The sequence below is a fragment of the Pestalotiopsis fici genome, assembly GCF_000516985.1.
Source record: "Pestalotiopsis fici W106-1 unplaced genomic scaffold PFICI_Scf_13, whole genome shotgun sequence".
NCBI lineage: Eukaryota > Fungi > Ascomycota > Sordariomycetes > Amphisphaeriales > Sporocadaceae > Pestalotiopsis > Pestalotiopsis fici.
Genome location: NW_006917103.1, coordinates 720,185 through 739,642, shown reverse-complemented (window position 1 = coordinate 739,642; position 19,458 = coordinate 720,185). Strand labels below are relative to the sequence as shown.

The following is a 19,458-nucleotide window of genomic DNA, read 5'->3' as shown; positions in this document are numbered from 1 at the left end:
GGCTGTGATGGTGCGATGTGATGACCACGCAGCATGACGAGTGGTGTTTTCTCACAATGCTGAAAGATTTGTTTGATGGACGGACGCGAACTTATGTGTGGGGATATATACAGTAGTATAGTGCGCTGGGTGTAAATCTTCCCGAGTAAACCAAAGCAAGGGGAAATTTCGAGTCATGGCTTGTTTGCACTTTGTGAGTGGCTGGATGTCGACTTTTCAAGTTTCCAGAGGTGCTAGCGGTTCTCCACCGAACCATGATTGGGCTCATCAAAGCATCTACATCCATGAACCCTACCTACTAAATCGGAGCGCGGCCGCTTAACAGCCGCTGTAAAGGTCTGTTCCTGTCCATCGGTTGTGGGTTTGCTGCCCTACACTGCCTAGCATCGTTGGGTTACTGTGGTTTGAGGTATGTCGCGCAAGAAGATCAGGGGCGTGCGGTGCGGGGTGCCGAGGTGTAGTTGTTCGTTCCGTACTATAACCGTGCCCGAATCGCTTGCCTGCCTTTGCCTGCCCTTGCCTGCCCTGCCCTGCCTTGTGCCTGCTGTGCCGCCGACTTGCGCACAAACACTATTCCCGTGGCAACAAACCCGAAAAGAAAAAAAGTCAGGACCTGCAGAAGCTGATCAACCCAAACGTACGTTTATGATGAAGGAGGAAATGTTCTAGGTCTACGCCAATGCTCTCTTTTGCTTTCCTTGGCCAAGTACAAAAGTCCGATCCCGATAATAGAGTTCACTAATACGTTTTAGACGGCTTGTAGTTCATTGGCGTCGCAACTGCAACTGCGCTAGGTCGAGTAGTTGCTGTCATTGACGTCTCCGCCAGGTAAAGCTGGAGAGAGACGAGAGTGGCGCCTGTAGTAGCCCGGAACGTGCGGAAGGTCAGCGCCGGGGTGGGGGAAAAGGGGTCCCGATCAGGGACATGGGTCCCGACAATCCAGCTGCTTGGCACCCAATAACATTCTTCTTTGCGTCTTCTGATGGCTTCGCTTAATCGGAGAGTTTTGCTCATCCTCTTCCGTTTCAATATTCTGAAACATATATAAGACACTCGATTATCTGTCAACTTGTTTTCCCAGGTCATACCCACATATTGGTTCCAATTACGCAAATGATCATGGTATTCAGAGGTGGTCAAGACTGCCCCTATATCACCATCGCCCACGTGAAGATAAGCTTATTGACGGACACCAAAGCAAGGTCCCGGAGGTGCATTGATTTGGACACCATAACAGTACTCAACCTTGAATCATGTCATGACATGAGCCAAAGTACCGTGACTATGTATATAACTCGAGGCCATGTTGGGTTTTGAGTTTGGGCTGCGTATGGATTGAACGAGTAAACGTACATGCGTAGCATGGAAATCCTGGTATTCTCTCGCTTCATTCATCGGGACTTGCACAGGTGCCTTATTTCTTTCTGGGGACACTACCCTTTATTCTTCTCCATGCCGTCGCCGAACTCATGAGATTCATCTCCCGAGCAGTCGTCTACGAGACCAACGAGTCTAGGCCCGGACGACACGTCCGGGAACGATGCTAGTGGCGAGTATGCTAACGACCAGGTTAAACTTAACGGCCGCTTGTGAACAAGGGACCGGACAAGGGACCGACTCTTCAGGGACGCCAAGAACGTACTTACCGGGATTGGATCGAAAATTTGCCCCTTATGCTGCAATCTAGATAAAGATGGGATAGGGATCGACAAAGAACCTGGAGAATTTACAGCGAATTTACTGGAAATTCCTTAGCGGATGGCTGATCAGGGTTGCCTTTCGTGCTAGTCTATCCAAAAACGCTGTGCGCACTGATACGGACAAACGGGCCAGGCAGGCTCGGCAGGCTTCTCTTCAGAAGCGATGCCACAAATATCAAGACTGCAAGGTTTCGGGATTGGCTTTGATTCACGGACTTTCAACAAATGCTCGTTGCGAGCCAAGTGCCATAGCCCGCGCCGTTGGAGGCACCGCTGGAGATCTATACCCTCCAAAGGGGATTTAAACTTTCTCGACACTTGCTTCATGCCAGGAGCACATTGACAACCTCTTACCAACTTACGTCGGGTCCTTTTGACTTTGAATGATTTGATTAGAAAGAGATAGACTCGACACGCATGTCCATAGATTGACTCGCCCGTCATCGGTTTTCAATGTGCTTGGGTGGGTGAGCATCATCGGGTTGTTGTTCCGTTGGTTCCAGGCTTGCCATCATGACAACTAGACATCTCATCTGGCAGGATTCGTCAAATTCAGTTGCATCTCGATGAACCTACTGAGAAATGATGTGTGGCGTTCAGCTCGCACTAGCGAGCAGCATTGCTACTCGGAGAAGACAGAGGCACCTTCAAGACTCATAGAGAGCAATCTGCCCTGATCTGTCCGGATGTTATTCTCATCCTTCATGTTCTGGTTTTACAGCTTTTCAAATTCATGCTATCCCCATATTTGGAAGCCACATAGGGGTGAGAAGACGATTGTCCCAAGGACCCAGAACCTGTATCTCTGCATCGCTCTTACGGAAGCTTTGTGGATGACTTCTGCGTCCCTCCCAGCGACCATTAGTACAGGACTGTGTATCTGTTAGGCCAAAAGTTACGGCAACAGCCAGTTCATATCGCAGTCATGAGTTCTCTTGATTGCTTGATGAGAGCCGTTGGTCCCGGCTGGCACTAGCCTTTGAGACATACTGGAATGTAAACATCTGGAAATTTTGTTCATCTTCAGACCGCATTTGGTACAGATTCGTCCCCAAATGTCGAATTTGACTCGACATAGCATAATGGAACGTAAGTCCAACGACATCAGAATGCCCATCGGTGAAAAGGATTCGAGGTAAATAACGTTGGTATTGAAAGAAGAGAAGTAAAATAGTATTCCTTCGACAGGCGAGATTACGTTCAAGAGAACCTATAACCCAAAAGAGAAAAAAGAAAAAAAGGGCGGTTGGAAAACAAGAACATGTGACAATGGGGTGTTGGGGGCCGTTCGCTGGTTGATACTATGTGCTTGCGTGCTGATTGTGGGCAACTTCGCACCTAAGACTGGAATTATAGCGTCAAGCATTTAGTATATTCGAATACCGTCTAATAAAGTGTAAGCCTAATCTCCGAATTTACCCTGATTAAATCGAGTCAAAAAGAGATTCCAGGTCTGCGCATAAAATCGGTGTCGAGCCACCAAGATCTGTTGACAGCCTGCGTAGCGTCAGCAAACACAGGAGATGTCCGAGTTGATCCATAATACCCAGGGCAAAAACGAAATTCGCGTCGAGGCAGAAGGCGCATTATAAGCATCAGGTGAGTTTGCTGTCGTGTCATGGCACACACGACACGATAGTCGAGTCAACGCAAAATGACAAATTGTAAGACCGGCCATCAATGACAACAACACAAAAATGCGCCTGGCTGCCGCACTGGAATCTCCATAGATATGGTGTTTGACCTATGGCATAGTGTTTTCACCAACTTATCACTTCTCCGACGATCAAACGTACTCGATCCGGAATTCAATCCGGATTTTTTTTTTAAGAAAAAAATAATACTAATCCAAATCTCAAAATGAAGTTTTTTCACGCCTTTTCTATATTGGTGTCGCAGAATGATTCCTAGATGAACCAATCATGGACATGCAATTGAACTTCTTGCAGGGTTGGGCTCTTCAACTACCACTGCAGTTATCTCCACAAGATTTGACTTTACTTTTTTTGTTTATTCGTCGATAATTAAAATTTTTCAAAGTATTATGAACCCGCGATGCATCACAGCTATACGCAGCGGAGGGTCATCAACATACGCGAATAGCCCGTACTTTGAGCCTTTGCGGTTTGTGCCTTGATATCAAAGACATGCTTTGAACAGTACCGCGCGCATGTAGTCTGTGATACTGATGCGTGTCACCGGCGCAGATGTAATATTATATTGTGCGCCAATGAAAAAAGGCATGCACCAATCAAGTCCTAAGTTACACACCCAAGACTATAGACCCTTGGCGCTGGGTATAGTCTGCTAGCAGAGGAGGGTAGGAGTACACCCAAAAAAAAAACAACACAGCGCGCGGAGAAAGAGAAGGTTGGAGGCATTTAAAAATAAACTTTATGAGATATCCGGCTATTCGAGAGCTGAAAACATGTGGTCATCACTCGTGATTCCGACCATCCAGGTAGGCTGAGAATTGAGATGGGGACATAGGACCGTGCCGCCATGACGCCTCCAAGCCCCATAGACCACTTGAGTGAAGGGCAGACATTCCTCTTGTGGGAGCGAGCCAACAGGCACAAGAATGCAATGTCACTCCCACCATCCGGCGACGGGTCCAATTAGTGCAGATAGCTAATGCTGGCACATATTACTCGCAAAAAATATGACGAGATGCCGGGTTATCGCAAAGGCTTGTGTTTGTCATCAGCAGATGCTTGACCCTAGGTATCATACTAGACGGGCCCGAACGTGGAGGATAGGAAAGGTTTACGAATTTCATAATGATCATGTATGTGAGCGTGAAACAAGATATCATGATTTATACGTTGACGAAAAGAATTCATGCTGTGTCTCGATACTATTATTTTATGGCAATTATTGCAATGACTGTTGTCTTCTGCCCCTGCCTGTGTTCTACCGTGCGGCGCGAACAAACATGACCCCAGTATCGCATGAAAGAAGCATTCTTGATGGTAGGTGACGACACAAGCTCACCTATCCACACCCCGAGTCATTCCGAAAGACTTTGGTGGGCTTTGAGTCACTATTTGTCGGGATTTTGGAATGGCATATAGTTTAAAATAAAGACTCGAACTTTCATCCAATAACAAGGCATTGTGGCAGAGTGGTCTAATGCGCAAGACTAGAACTTGCTTCTCTGGAAGTGATTCTGCAATCTTGTTCCTTCGGGAGCGTCTGTTCGAATCAGGCCAATGTCGAAATTTTTGCCCGTATACACGATGATAAGTATCGTGAAGTTGTTGTTGTTGTTGTTTTTTGTCCTTTTCTCCAAGTGTTGTGGCTGTCGTGGGATTCGGATCTGGTGTTGCAAAATCATAAGCGGGCAGTCCAGGCAGTCTGGGCGGGGTGGGGCAGCTAGCGCCGGATTAGCGGCCTAGCTCACTAAATTCCAGTATTCAGTGACACGAAATGCACCAGGTTCGAATGCAGTCTGTGTCGATGATGGGTTTTCACTCCTTGTCTTCTCTTTCTCTTTTCTCTCTCTTACTAGTTTTCTTTTTTACTTTTTCTTCTACTTGTTTTTTTTTTTTCATTCACTGGATTTTTTCTTTCTTTTTCTTTTAATGTTATATTCACATTTTGAAACACTGCACCAAAAGCATCAAGTCCACGATGAGTACATGCTTTTGACCTCGGTATCTATCCCCGCCATGGCCACTTCAAAGATCTTCCGATACTATGACTTGATGTCAGCATATTCCTGTCGCGTTCGGGGTCCCCTGTAGAGCAATCCGAGTATCATATGATTGAAACGAGGCCAGTGCAGTGCACCACAAGAGCTCAATGACATGGTCTGATTCAATAGCAATGGCATGATTGATATTAAAAACGCTCGGAAACGTGATTTTGTTGAAATGGACGACTGCGTACTCTGAATATATCCCGTCATCAGACCGTGGCACAAAAAGGTCATATAGACTCTTTGCTAAGCTTGAGTAGCTCTGGAGAGATCAAACTTTGATAAGAATGTGCATGGAATGTAAGCCCTGCTGCTCACCTATCACAGGAGTCTTAAATCAACAACTAACCCGCGAAAAGAGGGGTTAAGTTGCATGTCTTGTATCCCGGGGATTATAGTGCTGATGCGCCAGCATATGTAATCTGATGTGAGCAGCACGAATATGTGGGCACGCCTCGCCACTCCTGCCCAAGTCAAAGAGTACATTTATTCAGACAATGCCTTTATTGTCTGGCAGGTTGTGTAACACAACTCTCTTGCGTCAAGGAGAGTAAACACACCATGGCATCCATACTTGTCTTCTCGGCCGTATTTGCAGCGGCCCTGATTTGCGTTCACTTGCTCACCAATTGGCTAAAGCTCAGCAAAGCACCCGGACCTCGAATCGCTGGCACCACGGATCTGTGGCGGGCATATTTGCAATATAACGGCAAGCTGAGGCAAAAGTTGATCGATTTGCACTCTGAATGCGGCCCCATTGTGAGATATGGGGTACAAAGTATCAGTATCAACGACCCAGAAGTCATCAATGTGGTCTACGGCAGCCGAGCGGGTTTCATTACGGTAAAGACACTACAATCCCAATGATTCATTCTGCATTCATTCTAATTTGTGTGTTGTAGGCAGACTCATACAAGGTCTTGGTTGGAATTCAAAATGGTAAAGAGGTTCCCAGTTTGGTGAGCACCGCCGACGAAGGCCGCCATGGTGCACTGCGAAGATCGGTTGCCAACGCATTCACACCCACTGCAGTGTTGGATTATGAGCCTTGGATTGATGCCACCATTGTTGAGCTTCTCAAAGTAATTGAGAACAAGTCAATGTTTGACCTCTCGTCAATGGTCTTGCACTACACCATGGATGCGGCAGGACGTTTCTCATTCGGTGAGCCTCTCGGGTGCCTCGAGGTGGAAGATGACGTGGGCGGTTCGATTCAACTGATTCGCGATCGCTTCAACCATTGGGGCTGGTGGTCATCAATCCCGGGTCTGGAGAGATTGGTGTACCGCAATCCGCTAGCCATGCGACAAAAGCGTGCTCCGTCAAGCATGGCAGCGGCCGCAGTGCAGAAACTTAAAGCGAGGTCTGGACAGGATAAATACGATACCGAACATGTCGACCTCCTGCACAGATTTCTGGAAGCCAGCAAAGACCATCCCGAGGCGCTCGATACCTCTGGAGTCGTAGGCATGCTCATGTCCACCATCTCTGGTGCGGGAGACACGACCGCCACAACCGTCACGGCGGCCATTTACAATCTGCTCAAGAATCCGACAGCTCTCGAGAGTCTACGAGCAGAGCTATCACAAGCCCAGATTTCCGATATTCCTTCCTTCTCAGAAGTCAACAAGCTGCCGTACCTCAACGCCGTCATTCGAGAGAGCATGCGCGTCTTTCCCACCCCGACCTGGCCAATGGAGCGTCTTGTACCTGCCGGTGGCGCTACCATTGCCGGCATGTTCTTCCCAGAAGGCACCAGTGTAGGTTGTCTGCCATCTGCCGTGCACCAGAATACTAGGATCTATGGTGACGACGCCAACGTCTATCGCCCTGAACGCTGGCTCACGTCGGACCGGGACGTGTTGAGACAGATGGAAGCATCACACATGGGTTTCAGTCGAGGCCGTCGCGTATGCTTGGGGCAGAATATTGCCGTGATGCAAATGAAAAAGGTACTACCTGCCTTGGTGATGAAATTCGAGGTAAGTCTGACATGCTGTTCCGTAGACCAATCTGGTAATCGAACGCTAACGGTAGATATTCCAGCTTGAACTGGCGAATCCAGAGGCATCTCTGGAAGCTGACTTCTCCCCAGCGGTGGCCTGTCTCAAGCCGTTGTTTGTCAACGCAAAATTGAGATAGACGCGTGTGATTTTCCTCGTTGCTGAGGGCAAGATATCGTGAAATTGGGCAGATGCATTGCACATCTCTCATTGACAGTGTACAATTTTCAAATTCAATATGTACTGTCGCTTGCCAATTCCATTAGCTGCAGTTATCGACTTTTAGAGTTGTTTTGAATATAATCCATTGCTTCTGCTCGCGCAACCATGCTGAAAACCAATCCGTATGCTCTAGGTAACGCAATCAGTAATGAACTTCATCCCCATATTGTAACGTGCCGTCTTTCGCATACACGCCCTATTCCGTGCTCAAATTGATCATTGTTTAAATCCCCGAGTCGTGTTCGTAGTCGAAAAAATCCCAACTCTCATTATTCAATTCCCAGAGTATCAGCCGAGAAGCGAACCAAGCTCCTATCCACCATGTCTTATCAAACACACCGAGTGCCTCCGAGTGACTTGATGACATCAAGTATTGTGAGGTGCTTGCAGGATACCCCTTTTTAGCTCTTTATCCTATGACCTACAAAATACACTAATGAGTCGACGGAGAGTGCAATATGGGGTTGAGAATCTCGCCTCGTCTTGCTCCCTACCCTGCACGCAGGAACACATCCAACCAGGGGGGACAAGCAGTTTAAATTGTGGAGTCAATGCCAGTTGTGCGGAACCGCAAAACTATATCACGACAACATAGCCTACTGGGAATTACCTCACCAGTGGATCCGTAAAACTGGACCTCACGAGCACCCCGAAACGGACACGTATTGCAGGAACAATGCCTACGTGTTAAGCTGTAGTGTACTGGTATGATCTCATGAGGGGGTTCGTTTGAAGTCGACAGCGCTGAGAACCGGAAAAGCAAAGACTGGTATTTCTCAGAGGACATGTCATTTAGGGCCGAGACAAGCAACAGTGGAAGTATCCGAGGCTAGAGATGAAGCGGAAGCAATTGCCAAAAGCGACTCTACATGTCATGGTAGCCGAGAGTCTAGAACAAGGCCCCCGCTTCAGAACACTTCTATCGTATCACAAGCAAGATGAAACGGATCAACAAACACTCATTCTCGTAGTCACGGCTCGCGAGGGAGAAGACTTCTTGTACAAGGCAACGTCATTGTTTTATTGAGTCATTGGCTTGTTTATGTTTAGTCCTCGACAATATACCATAGTTTGTTCTACCGAATAGACCTTGAATCAAATCGCTGCGTGGGTATAAATTTAGGCTACATTGTATGGTCAGTTTCTCTGCAACTCTCGGCTTTGTAGGCTTTAAAAACAACTTACTCCACTGAAGAATTCAAAGTTAGCGACCGAGGTTCAAAAATTGTAGGGCAAAGGAGGATGCTTACGTGGAATTGACCGTCGTTGTTGGCGAGACGCTCGCTCAGGTTGAGGTCACGGTTCTCCCACTCGCCGTCCTCACGGCGGAGTCTGGCGCGGAGCACGGCGACGGGGCCGGTACCCTCGACGGAGAGGTAGATGTCCTCGGCAGAGTTGGCAAAGCCTAGTTGAAGAGGGGGAATATGAGCTCTCTTGTACGATGCTGACGAGGGTCCTGGGGGAAATCTATTTACCAGAGCTGTTCCACTCAAAGTGGCCTAAAATCCATCATGTTAGTTATTATTTCAAAGTTTAATAAAAGTTCAAACATACCGTCGGCGTTGCCAATGTGCTCGTTGAGGTTGATCTCGGTGTCAACCCATTCACCGTCGATCCTCTGGAGGCGGGCTCTGAGGAAGTGACCGTCCTCAAGACGGAGTCCCTCGGCAGTAGCAAAGAAGTTTCCAGCCATCTTGTCTTGTGTTTGGGGAGTTGTGGGTTGAGTAAATGTAATGAGTAGTTGAGGAGGAGTGATGAGAATGAGAGAAGAATATCAGCAGGACAAACAGACGAGAACATTGCCTCTTTATATATCCAGAGGTCTCAAGTGAATCACTTCTCAACCCCACGTTGGTCCGCAGAACAACCCTATCACTTCATGCATCATCATAGTGTAGCGAGACGGCATAGCACTACGTGTAGGACCCTTAACAGGGATCCCAAGTCTATCATTGCCCATCCTTATTCTAGAATGGTTTTGTAGTGGCTGATCTATACGAAGATCCGGTTCCACCAGTAAGAGAAACCTCTCAGGAAGTCCGTTGCCAAGCTGTTGTGACATGATCCCGCGCGGCGAAGAGCCGCTCACCCCGGCTGCCCGGCTCGACTATAGTAGCCTCATTGGCGACGAAGACCCTTCATACCAGGCCCAAGGACAGCACAATCACAAGGGCCGTGGCATGATCTACCCCTCTTCCACATCTTGAGTCAAGACTGACCGGAATTGCTGGCTCAGGTGAAGCCAATGGTCGACGGTCATGCTACGTAGACAAATGCTAGAGATCAACACTGCCCGTTCGGTCCCCGCAATATCGTGTTGGAAGAGCCCCGACCCGTTGGCCCATCTCGAAACGGAGCCAAGGTTGTACACGTGGGGTCCTCAGGGATGAGCGGGTCCAGGTCCGGTTCCCCTCTGGCGGTCAAGATCCAGTAGCCTCCGTCCGTAGGCGGCTGAAGTGAGGCCAAAGTCCTGGTCCAAGCCCTGTTTTATTCTGCCTGTACACAAGCGATGGGTCCCTACTCTTGCGACTTGACCATCACGGATCTCGTCATCTGGTTGGTGTTGAACGGCTGTTCGGCATCTGGGGGGTAGGTGAGGATGTGCACAAAGATGCCGTAATAGGCGCGTACTTGCAGGAGGACGGGTTGCCTCCCAAGTCTTGCCCAGAGTGCCAGGTAGTCAGATTGCAACATTATATACATAGAGTCTGAGTAGAACTCAGGAAGAAGTGAGCGTGTTCTTTGTCATTTTACATAGCAGCCAGCCCTGTGAATTATGACAGAAATATCGTGCCTGTCTAGGCAAGTCTGGTGAGTACGATGCATATTCAGGGCTGAGATAGTCTTGGCGCGTAGCGGGGGTGCTGCAAGTTAGGAAGCCAATGTTGAGGATGATCAAAGACCGGTTGCTATTTTAGCAGGTCATCTTTCAAGTGTTAAGGTCGAATTAGACCTGGGCATGGCTCAAGAAGAGCCATGATCGTTGGGCGAATGCAAGGTATGGGTCTGGCCTTGGTGCTAAAGTTGACTACACAACCTCTAATCAGGTAATAAGTAAGGTATGAACACCGCTTCTTTTGACCTACTTGTTATTCTCAACACTAAAAGGGGTAGACATCCTCATCCGAATCTTGACGAGTTGCTCTTGCTCTCATTGCAAAGTCGTGCGATAGACTACGAGGATATGGCAGAGGGAAATACAGTCTTCATGGCACCGAGAGATGACGAACTCTGTCTGCATCCAGAATACTCTGGGCAGGGAAACGCCGACGGCGCTTGACCTTTCACTGCCAAGTTGGACGTGTTTCCTAGGCAAGATGACACGGTCGGTTCTTGGTCCAAGACAAGGATCTTGGAATGTTTAGTCGAGTGCTTCTAATTGTAGCATCCCTTCGGCATGGCGATTTCGAGACGAACGATGGAAGAGTTGCAGAGGTGGCCAGCGCTGTTCAGCTCGGCATAACACGTGACAAAAGAGACTCTCATGGAAGGAAAGCACTCCCACTCAGCTTTTCGGGATGTGTTCGCACTTGGATGATTCAGCTGTCACCATTGTGCATGCCGGATACACCAATCGATCAGTCAGCAGAGCAGAAGCTGACAATCGTCCCAACCGGGGGCACTGGGAAGATGAGGCGAATGGCGAAGTCTATCGGGCTGAACCGAGTCACTGCACAGTGCCTCTTGCGTATCTGCAGTGCTGGTTGATTAGCGCCCAACCGTGCGTGTCCTGCATGTTCGGTGTGTCTGTCTGTTATGTGGTGTGTGTCGCAACAGGCGATATGTGGCTGTGTTGGTCGGGAGAATGAAAGGCCCAGCACCAATTGGCTGCCAATAGTCATGATTACCCAAGGATCAAGAGCAATGGGGATCTTGCCATTAACGCCCGAGCAAAACAGGAGACAGATGATTGGGTCCAGATCAAGGAGATGTTGATCTCCATGTTTTTATCTCGTTCCTATTAGGTATGCACTTTCGAGTGGGAGAAAAACCAAACTTTGGAAGCGGGTCGAGTCATTGAATTCCAAGTCAGTCAGGATGGGCATTATCAATCGGTAATGTAGGTACGTAACGTAGGGAGCAGTGTACTACAGTGATATGAAGTTCCGAGGTGCCTTTTCCTCAGTGCTCTCATGCACTAATCTTGGGTTGGGGAGGGGGCTCTTTGGCAGCTGAGTAGCGGACAAGGCGGGCCCGTGAAAGGCAAGGGGGGCGATATCAATGGAAATTCCTGGTTTGTCAGGCGCTTTTGTGCCTGTGGCGTTTGTTCAACCCCGTGCCTGAATGCTGCACTCGCTGTGCTCAAGGTCCTTTGGCTCCCAACCTCTGACTGATTCCCGACTGCTTGCCTGCTGGGCAATGCTTGCCCGTTTGGACCCACCACAGTACTTGGATTCTAGCAACTGCACGGTGCACTAAAAAAAGGCTGCTAACGGCCGGCCTTGACAACCAAACACGCCATACAGATAGGCTCGAGGGTCAACACCTGGCGACTGCTGCACTGGGTCCTTGCTTTCCTTCTCCCCCCAATTCCCCTTCCCCCATTCACCGACCCGTTGGAACCATCACCACCCATCGTCAGCCCGCCCGTCCAGAGAAGCCTTAAATCTCTTTTCTGCCATTTACAACTCTGACGTCGACGACCACCTTTTGGCGAGAACAACAACAACAACACTCGTCACAGACAAACACTTTCCTTTTTGCATTAGTCCACCACTTCGATACCCCTTCTGGTACGTTGAATCCCGACTCTGACAAACGCCGCTTTCTTTGTCGCACCCGACCTATGAAACCATCTATCCTTTTCTCCCGCATTCCATTTTGACTGACCTGATAAATAGCTTTCGACGCCCAGCCTCGAGAGCACTCCGCGACTTGTCAGAGACACCGTCCAACTCAACACACTCCAACAACACATCTACACAATGGCTTTGAAGCGCATTAACAAGGAACTCACAGACCTGGGACGGTACGTTCATCCTGCTCTCCCTGTCTGGAGGGGGGCGAGGGCCATGCGACACACATCCCACTTTGTTTTCGGGTGCGAGGTGGGGCATCGAGGAGGGGTCTTCTGGCATCACGATAGCCTCACCTCAGATGTCGCGTTGCATGCATCCCTTTGTCCTGGAGACTCTGCTGTCGTTTGTGAATATGCTAACAAAATCTGCTACAGTGATCCTCCCTCATCATGCTCTGCCGGCCCCGTCGGCGAGGACCTGGTAGGCCATCCCAACTCCGACCCCGCCGACCGATAAGCCTCAGTCCGCCGCCTTCGCATGACTCGAACAAGAGGACAGGGAATGATGCGGACAACGGCATCACGAAAACATTTTTTGCAACAGATTACTGACCATTATGTGTACAGTTCCACTGGCAAGCCACAATCATGGGTCCTGTAAGTTATCACAAGTGATTGACGACATCCCTTCCCCAACTTTGTTCCACCTGATTGCGCAACCCTACAAGCCACTTCTCTTCCCAGACTTTGGCCTAGAGATGACAGTCGGCGATCATTTTCAGCAGACCGCGTAGAGCTTCGATGCTAACCAAGTCTTTTAGAGCGACTCGCCGTACTCTGGAGGCGTATTCTTCCTCGCCATCCACTTCCCCACAGACTATCCCTTCAAGCCTCCCAAGGTTAACTTCACCACTCGCATCTACCACCCCAACATCAACTCGAATGGCAGCATTTGCTTGGACATCCTGCGTGACCAGTGGAGCCCTGCTCTGACCATCAGCAAAGGTACATCTACTCATATCCGTGACATCGATAACCTGACAGCGTTTGCTAACTGAAGCTCAGTCCTCCTGTCCATCTGCTCCATGTTGACAGACCCCAACCCCGATGACCCTCTTGTCCCCGAGATCGCACATGTCTACAAGACAGACCGCCCCCGATACGAGGCAACTGCCCGCGAGTGGACTCGCAAGTATGCCATCTAATGATCGTCTGGGAAAGTTGATGGGGTTGTCTGAGAGATTTGCTGGAAATGGCTGTGGCAAGCAATAGACACAAGCGACCACAGGGATGGATACTTGGCCATCAGAAGGGTTGTCAACGCAGGGGCTTCAGGGTAGCCATCATGACCACAAGCCCTGCTTGATGCCACGACTGATACATAGTGCTTTGATTGGTCTGGGTCCCGTTTGTCCAGATCATTTTGCGCTGTACTTGAGAAGGATTGGCATGGATATGGTTTGCACGTTGCTAATTACATAGAGGCCAAGCGAGCCTGAAAGAAAGGTCATGAGGCAAAATTTTAGACACCCCCGTGTATCTGCTCGGCATGCAACTGCCATCATGCTCCCGGTTGATCATGCATGAGTATGAATGTATATACCTCGCTGATATGTTTCCACTGGCACCACAACGTCATATCGACCCGAATCCTCCAGCTCCTGAGTCAATAAGGGTAAGAATGAAACATTGTAATCACAACACATCAGATCCTGGGACCCCGTGAATGCCCCTCAGTTACGACATATTCACCACTTCATGCCGAATATGACGTTGGGAAACAGTTATACCGATTTCCGAGATGAAAACAGCTTGCACCTTACCAAGGCTGCCGCGCCAGCTCTCGGCTTCCGGCGTGCTCGGCCAGAAGATGGGATCAAACGAAACAAGTAGTTTGCTACGGGTGTTGCCTTTGCCAGTCTCAGGCCCGGCGACTTGATTCATGTAAGCCATCTTCGCTTTGATACGACATGATTGTGAAAAGTGTAGGGAGAATGGCGTAAATTTTGGGTTTTCCCTAAGCCATGGATGCTGCCAAAGCTCATCTGGGCGCAGGCAATATCTCAATTCTTGAGGCACTGCCCAAGACTGGGTGCACGTTAAGAAGAGTCAACACGTGACTCACTATATCTCCTTGGAGTATGACATCGTCGTAACCACAAAAGGTTGAGCTTGCGAACGGGTAGTTATTTCCAGAGAATCGAATTTGCCGGGAATCCCCAATGTTGAGGATCCATTCTCAAAGTTTGTCAGAATTGTAAATGAGTTTCTCTATACGAATTAAGAATGCAATACATTTAGGTACAGGGGTCAACCTCGTTCGTTGTCGAGATCTGTGCAAACTAGAGAGCAGAGCCTCATGAAGGAGAGGGAACCGAGCCCTTGCATCGAATGTGGCCCTATCTGTACATGGCCTTGTTTGTAGCAGTATGTAGAACCCGTGCAAAGCTTGCGCAGCGCATGTCGAGTGTGCCAAGCCGAGACTACTCGGAATAGATAACCGTAGAGTTGGGCCGCTGAATGAAGAGTTCAAAAAGAAAGTCATAGGATTCGAGTAGGTAGGACCTGACGAGCTGGGTGTTGCGATCTGCTGTGTACCAACCCATGGCCCCTCGAATGTTAAGCAGAGAGCTATGATTAGAACATTCGGCCCCTGGACGCAGTTGGCAGGAGACCCAGCGGAGGGAAAGCCGAGATTGTTATGCAACATGAAAAAGGATATCTAGCGCCATTATCCGCAACCCAACGGAAAGTACATGCCGTGAGGCCCAGTAATAAAGTGCCGTTTCCGAGCCTTTGGGCTAATAGGGCTCTTGTGTGCGCGGTTGCTTCGTCTGAAGTCGAGGCTCAACTATGGAGGCAACTGGTATCATGTATGCATGTTCTCTGTATGCATGTGGAATTCCCTCGGTGTTCTTTGCTTGATCGAGAGGTTTATGGTTCGTGAAAGAGGTACTATAGTAATTATGTAAGTGCACAGCTTTTCCTGAGAAAAGGGTCCGAACCAATCAGAGAGTACTGAAAGAGGATCTGTCTGTATAAGGTGAGAGAAGAGACACAATCCTATGTGGAAACAATGTTGCACAACTGGTTCAAAAGACTTCAAGTGTCCATCACCCGCCTCCCACCATCCGAACGTGGGACTCATCCACAAGGACGACTCCCGTGGTGAGCGTGAAGTGAAGAATTGCGCTCGCAACGGCGCAGGTCGCCAAGATCTCTGGCGAGTGTCACAAGTGACCCCTGGCGAAACACTATGCGACACGCTCCTACCCCGGAGTTGGATCGCAAGAGCCAGGAGCTAGCCAATGACAAGCCCGCCTCAGGCCTTGACCACCCCTTCCAAGCGCGTAAGGGGGCACCAGCCGCCGCATTGGCGCCCGCACAATTCTTCTTGGGTCTCTTTGCTTTGCCTCTCTCTCTCTGTCTCTCAAGCTATTCCACCAGCCAGCCAGCCAACCAACCAACCAGCCTCTGTTTCTGCCGCCCATCCAATGCCTGTTGACGGCTTGTCTCTTCCCAATGGATGCACATGGCTAATTGTAAATTATCCAAGGGGCATGAAGGCTGCAGGCCAGAGTGGCGCCATTACCCACCGCTCTCGTACGCTTCTGTGGCGATCCTGAAGCCGTTGACAAGAAAGCTGTGCAACCACAACTCGTGCCCATCATCTATGTACATACCAGACAAGACTGTCGAGGCCAAACGAGCTTCAAGGGATTGAGATGCGCAGATTCGTCGTCATCCTCATGGACATGTGCCAGAATTTGTCAGGAGACGGAGGAATACTCGGCAGCTTCAAGTCAAGGTGAGAACCTCGTACTGGAAAAAAGGTTATCGACATTCCTCTTTGTGGACTACCGGTTCTTCGTGCTCTATTTCCGCGCTCGGGTATATCCTACCACTACTGTTACTAGGCATTGCTCCTACTATCCACTGGGTATTCACATTTTAGCAGCTGATGTCTGAACAAGCGTTGGATTCAAGCTCAAGCTAGCTGCAGGCCCATCCCGGCACTGCTGCCAGGAACAGTTTCCTGGCTCCACTGGACCTTGATTGAACGCCTGGACCCTCGCCATTCTGAACCACACTGTAACCGTCCCTCGACTCGATCGAGACCACTTTGTTTCGAGATCTGACGGCCATCTTACCACTGCTCTCCACTCACTTGGGCCTTTGCTGGCCGTGCCGCCGCTGAGTCAAGTGGTTTGTCATTTGCTGCATGCCCGACTTGTCTTGACAACCGACGGGCTCGCCCTTGTTCTTTACCCATCTTGGTGGGCAGCATCCATTATCCTGGCTCCATCATGGCTCCGTTGTAGCCCATTTGTCGTATGGTACTTCGCTGCAAGATGCCAGACGTCTGGAGTCTCTGCAAATATTGTTAGCTCATTGTCTTGTAGCCGCATGTCGCAGATACGTACGGAATTGGGCAAGCCTCTGTACCCTGGCCAGGCGGATGGACCCCTGTACTTCTAATCACATCCTCCCACACTGCCGTTTTTCTTATCCTTCATCTTCTTCTTTTGCTTCTTGCCCACGATTGTTCCAGGGAATCTTGGTATTCCTGGAAAACGAAAATCCCACCCCCCAGGACACGTGTGCCCGTCGAAGTAGCCGCCTGGTGCAGGCATACGTACTATTATCAGAGGTATGATCTACGTCGAACGATCCTATGTTTCCAATGCTTGGCATTCGTCCTCCCATAACAGCAATCCCCCTCCCACTTTCCCGTTCTCATGCATGAGACGGCTGCTTCTCCTTTTCTCCAACCAAACTCTCTCACCCTCACTTGATTTTCTTTCGTTGCTGATTGCCGGTGTGTCGTTCTTTGGCTGACTGGCGCGGCTTCTTTGCTTCGTTACGCCTCCAGGCTTCAGTTCATTTCCGTTCTTTAAACATAATTACCCGTTTGGATTACTACGATTAGATGGATATACAGCAATTCAGCAGGCTCTGAAGAACTTTTTAAATACGATACGCTACTTTCAATATTTTCTCGGCATATTCGATCAATTGGAGGAACCACGCCTTGCATTGGGAGTTTCCGGAGATACAGGTGGGCTTTGGAGGAGCCCGCGGATATTGGTCTGTCAAGAACATTCAGATACCCGATTCAAGCCTGTCGCCGTTGGATCCTAGCCGAAAATGTCTGGATACGGAATGATGGACTATGGGGAGAAGCAGACGGAGCGGTCAAGATGGACGCCTCTGAACAGAATCTTGCTCTCGGGTGAGATGACCCAGGAGAGGCAAAAGGAATTGACAATGAGCGAGCGGTTCGACCGATGGATGATCAACGAGGGTTACCGAAGATTGTACGTCGCTGCCATTGCGGTGAGGCGGAAAAGTTCAGGATTTGCTAACTACTATGACAGCTTCGTTTTTGTCTTCATGGCTTTGCACGCCATGGTTTTTGCTTTTGGTTTCGTCAATTACGCTGTCAAGGACAACTTGCAAGGCGCTCGTGACACTTTTGGCCCGACTTACATGATTGCCAGATCTGCCGCCCTGGTTCTCCACATTGATGTTGCCCTGGTTCTTTTGCCCGTCTGCAGAACCTTTATTTCTATCGCACGACAGACGCCACTCAATGGTATTATCCAATTCGACAAGAACATTACCTTTCACATTACTACAGCTTGGTCCATCTTCTTCTTTTCATGGGTCCACACGATTGCTCACTGGAACAACTTCGCTCAAATCGCAGCCAAGAACAACTTGGGCATTTATGGATGGCTTCTCGCCAACTTCACTTCCGGGCCCGGTTGGACCGGCTACATCATGCTGATTGCGCTCACGGGAATGGTTATCACGTCATACGAAAAACCACGCCGTGCCAACTATGAGCGCTTCTGGTATACGCACCACATGTTTATCGTCTTCTTCCTCTTCTGGTCCTTCCACGGAGCTTTCTGTATGATTCAGCCTGACACTGCACCATACTGCATTTCGGTCGGTACTACAGCTATCGGTGTCTTCTGGCAGTACTGGATGTATGGAGGTTTCATCTACCTGGCAGAGCGTGTCGCGCGTGAAATCCGTGGACGCCACAAGACTTATGTTTCCAAGGTTATCCAACACCCTAGCAACGTCTGCGAGATTCAGATTAAGAAGGAGAACACCAAGACCAGAGCTGGACAATACATCTTTTTCTGCTGTCCCGAGGTATCGTTGTGGCAGTATCACCCCTTCACTTTGACCAGTGCGCCCGAGGAGGATTACATCTCGATCCATATGCGTGTCGCTGGTGACTTTACCACGGCCGTAGCGACGACTCTCGGCTGCGATTTCGGCAAGAAGGGTGACAAGTCCAAGGTTGTCGGTGTCGATGCCCAGGATGGCGATGTCGACCCCGCCCTGAAGCGTGTCCTGCCCCGTGTCTACGTCGATGGACCTTTCGGTTCTGCCTCGGAAGACGTGTTCAAATACGAGGTTGCAGTTCTCTGTGGTGCTGGTATTGGTGTCACACCTTTTGCCTCCATTTTGAAGTCTATTTGGTACCGGATGAACTACCCGCAGAAGAAGACGCGACTCGGCAAGGTCTATTTCTTCTGGATCTGCAGAGATTTCGGCTCTTTCGAGTGGTTCCGTTCGCTTCTGCTTGCTATTGAGGCCCAGGATGTCGACGGACGTATTGAGATCCACACGTATCTTACAGCCAAGATCAAGGCCGACGATGCCACTAACATCATGATCAATGATGCCAATGCCGACAAGGACACCATTACCGGCCTGAGGAGTCCAACCAACTTTGGCCGCCCCAACTGGGACATGATCTTCCGTGGTATCAGAAAGCTTCATGCACCCGCCGAAGCTGGTGTGTTCTTCTGTGGACCCAAGGGTCTGGGTAGTGCGCTTCACATCTTCTGTAACAAATACAGTGAACCTGGGTAAGCCAAAAGCAAATTGAATTCATGTATGGACTGAGGCTAACCCATGTCTTCTCAGATTCTCTTTTGTCTGGGGTAAGGAGAACTTTTAAACGGCAGTCATTCTCACACGAGATTGCGCCGTCCACCTTTTCAGACTGGCATCTTCAGCGCGACAGTAGTCCGAATCCTCGTAACATATCGTGGCCTAATCTGACAGCAA

General features: G+C 49.4%; 4 protein-coding genes across 4 annotated transcripts; 3 read left to right on the top strand and 1 right to left on the bottom strand.

Annotated features, from left to right (window-relative positions):
- Positions 1-5,961: 5,961 nt before the first annotated feature.
- Positions 5,962-7,542, top strand: PFICI_14640 (uncharacterized protein; the record flags this gene model as incomplete). Its single annotated transcript, XM_007843221.1, has 3 exons — positions 5,962-6,243; positions 6,303-7,382; positions 7,438-7,542. 3 exons carry the CDS (start codon positions 5,962-5,964, stop codon positions 7,540-7,542), a joined length of 1,467 nt encoding a protein of 488 aa, XP_007841412.1.
- A 1,264-nt stretch (positions 7,543-8,806) lies between these two features.
- On the bottom strand, positions 8,807-9,318 carry PFICI_14639 (uncharacterized protein; the record flags this gene model as incomplete). The annotated part of the gene is made up of 3 exons (XM_007843220.1): positions 8,807-9,030; positions 9,101-9,124; positions 9,180-9,318. 3 exons carry the CDS (start codon positions 9,316-9,318, stop codon positions 8,807-8,809), a joined length of 387 nt encoding a protein of 128 aa, XP_007841411.1.
- Positions 9,319-12,550: 3,232 nt separating this feature from the next.
- Positions 12,551-13,568, top strand: PFICI_14638 (Ubiquitin-conjugating enzyme; the record flags this gene model as incomplete). The annotated part of the gene is made up of 5 exons (XM_007843219.1): positions 12,551-12,594; positions 12,799-12,844; positions 12,991-13,020; positions 13,185-13,368; positions 13,429-13,568. 5 exons carry the CDS (start codon positions 12,551-12,553, stop codon positions 13,566-13,568), a joined length of 444 nt encoding a protein of 147 aa, XP_007841410.1.
- A 3,943-nt stretch (positions 13,569-17,511) lies between these two features.
- Positions 17,512-19,348, top strand: PFICI_14637 (uncharacterized protein; the record flags this gene model as incomplete). Its single annotated transcript, XM_007843218.1, has 3 exons — positions 17,512-17,681; positions 17,742-19,256; positions 19,315-19,348. 3 exons carry the CDS (start codon positions 17,512-17,514, stop codon positions 19,346-19,348), a joined length of 1,719 nt encoding a protein of 572 aa, XP_007841409.1.
- Positions 19,349-19,458: the final 110 nt, after the last annotated feature.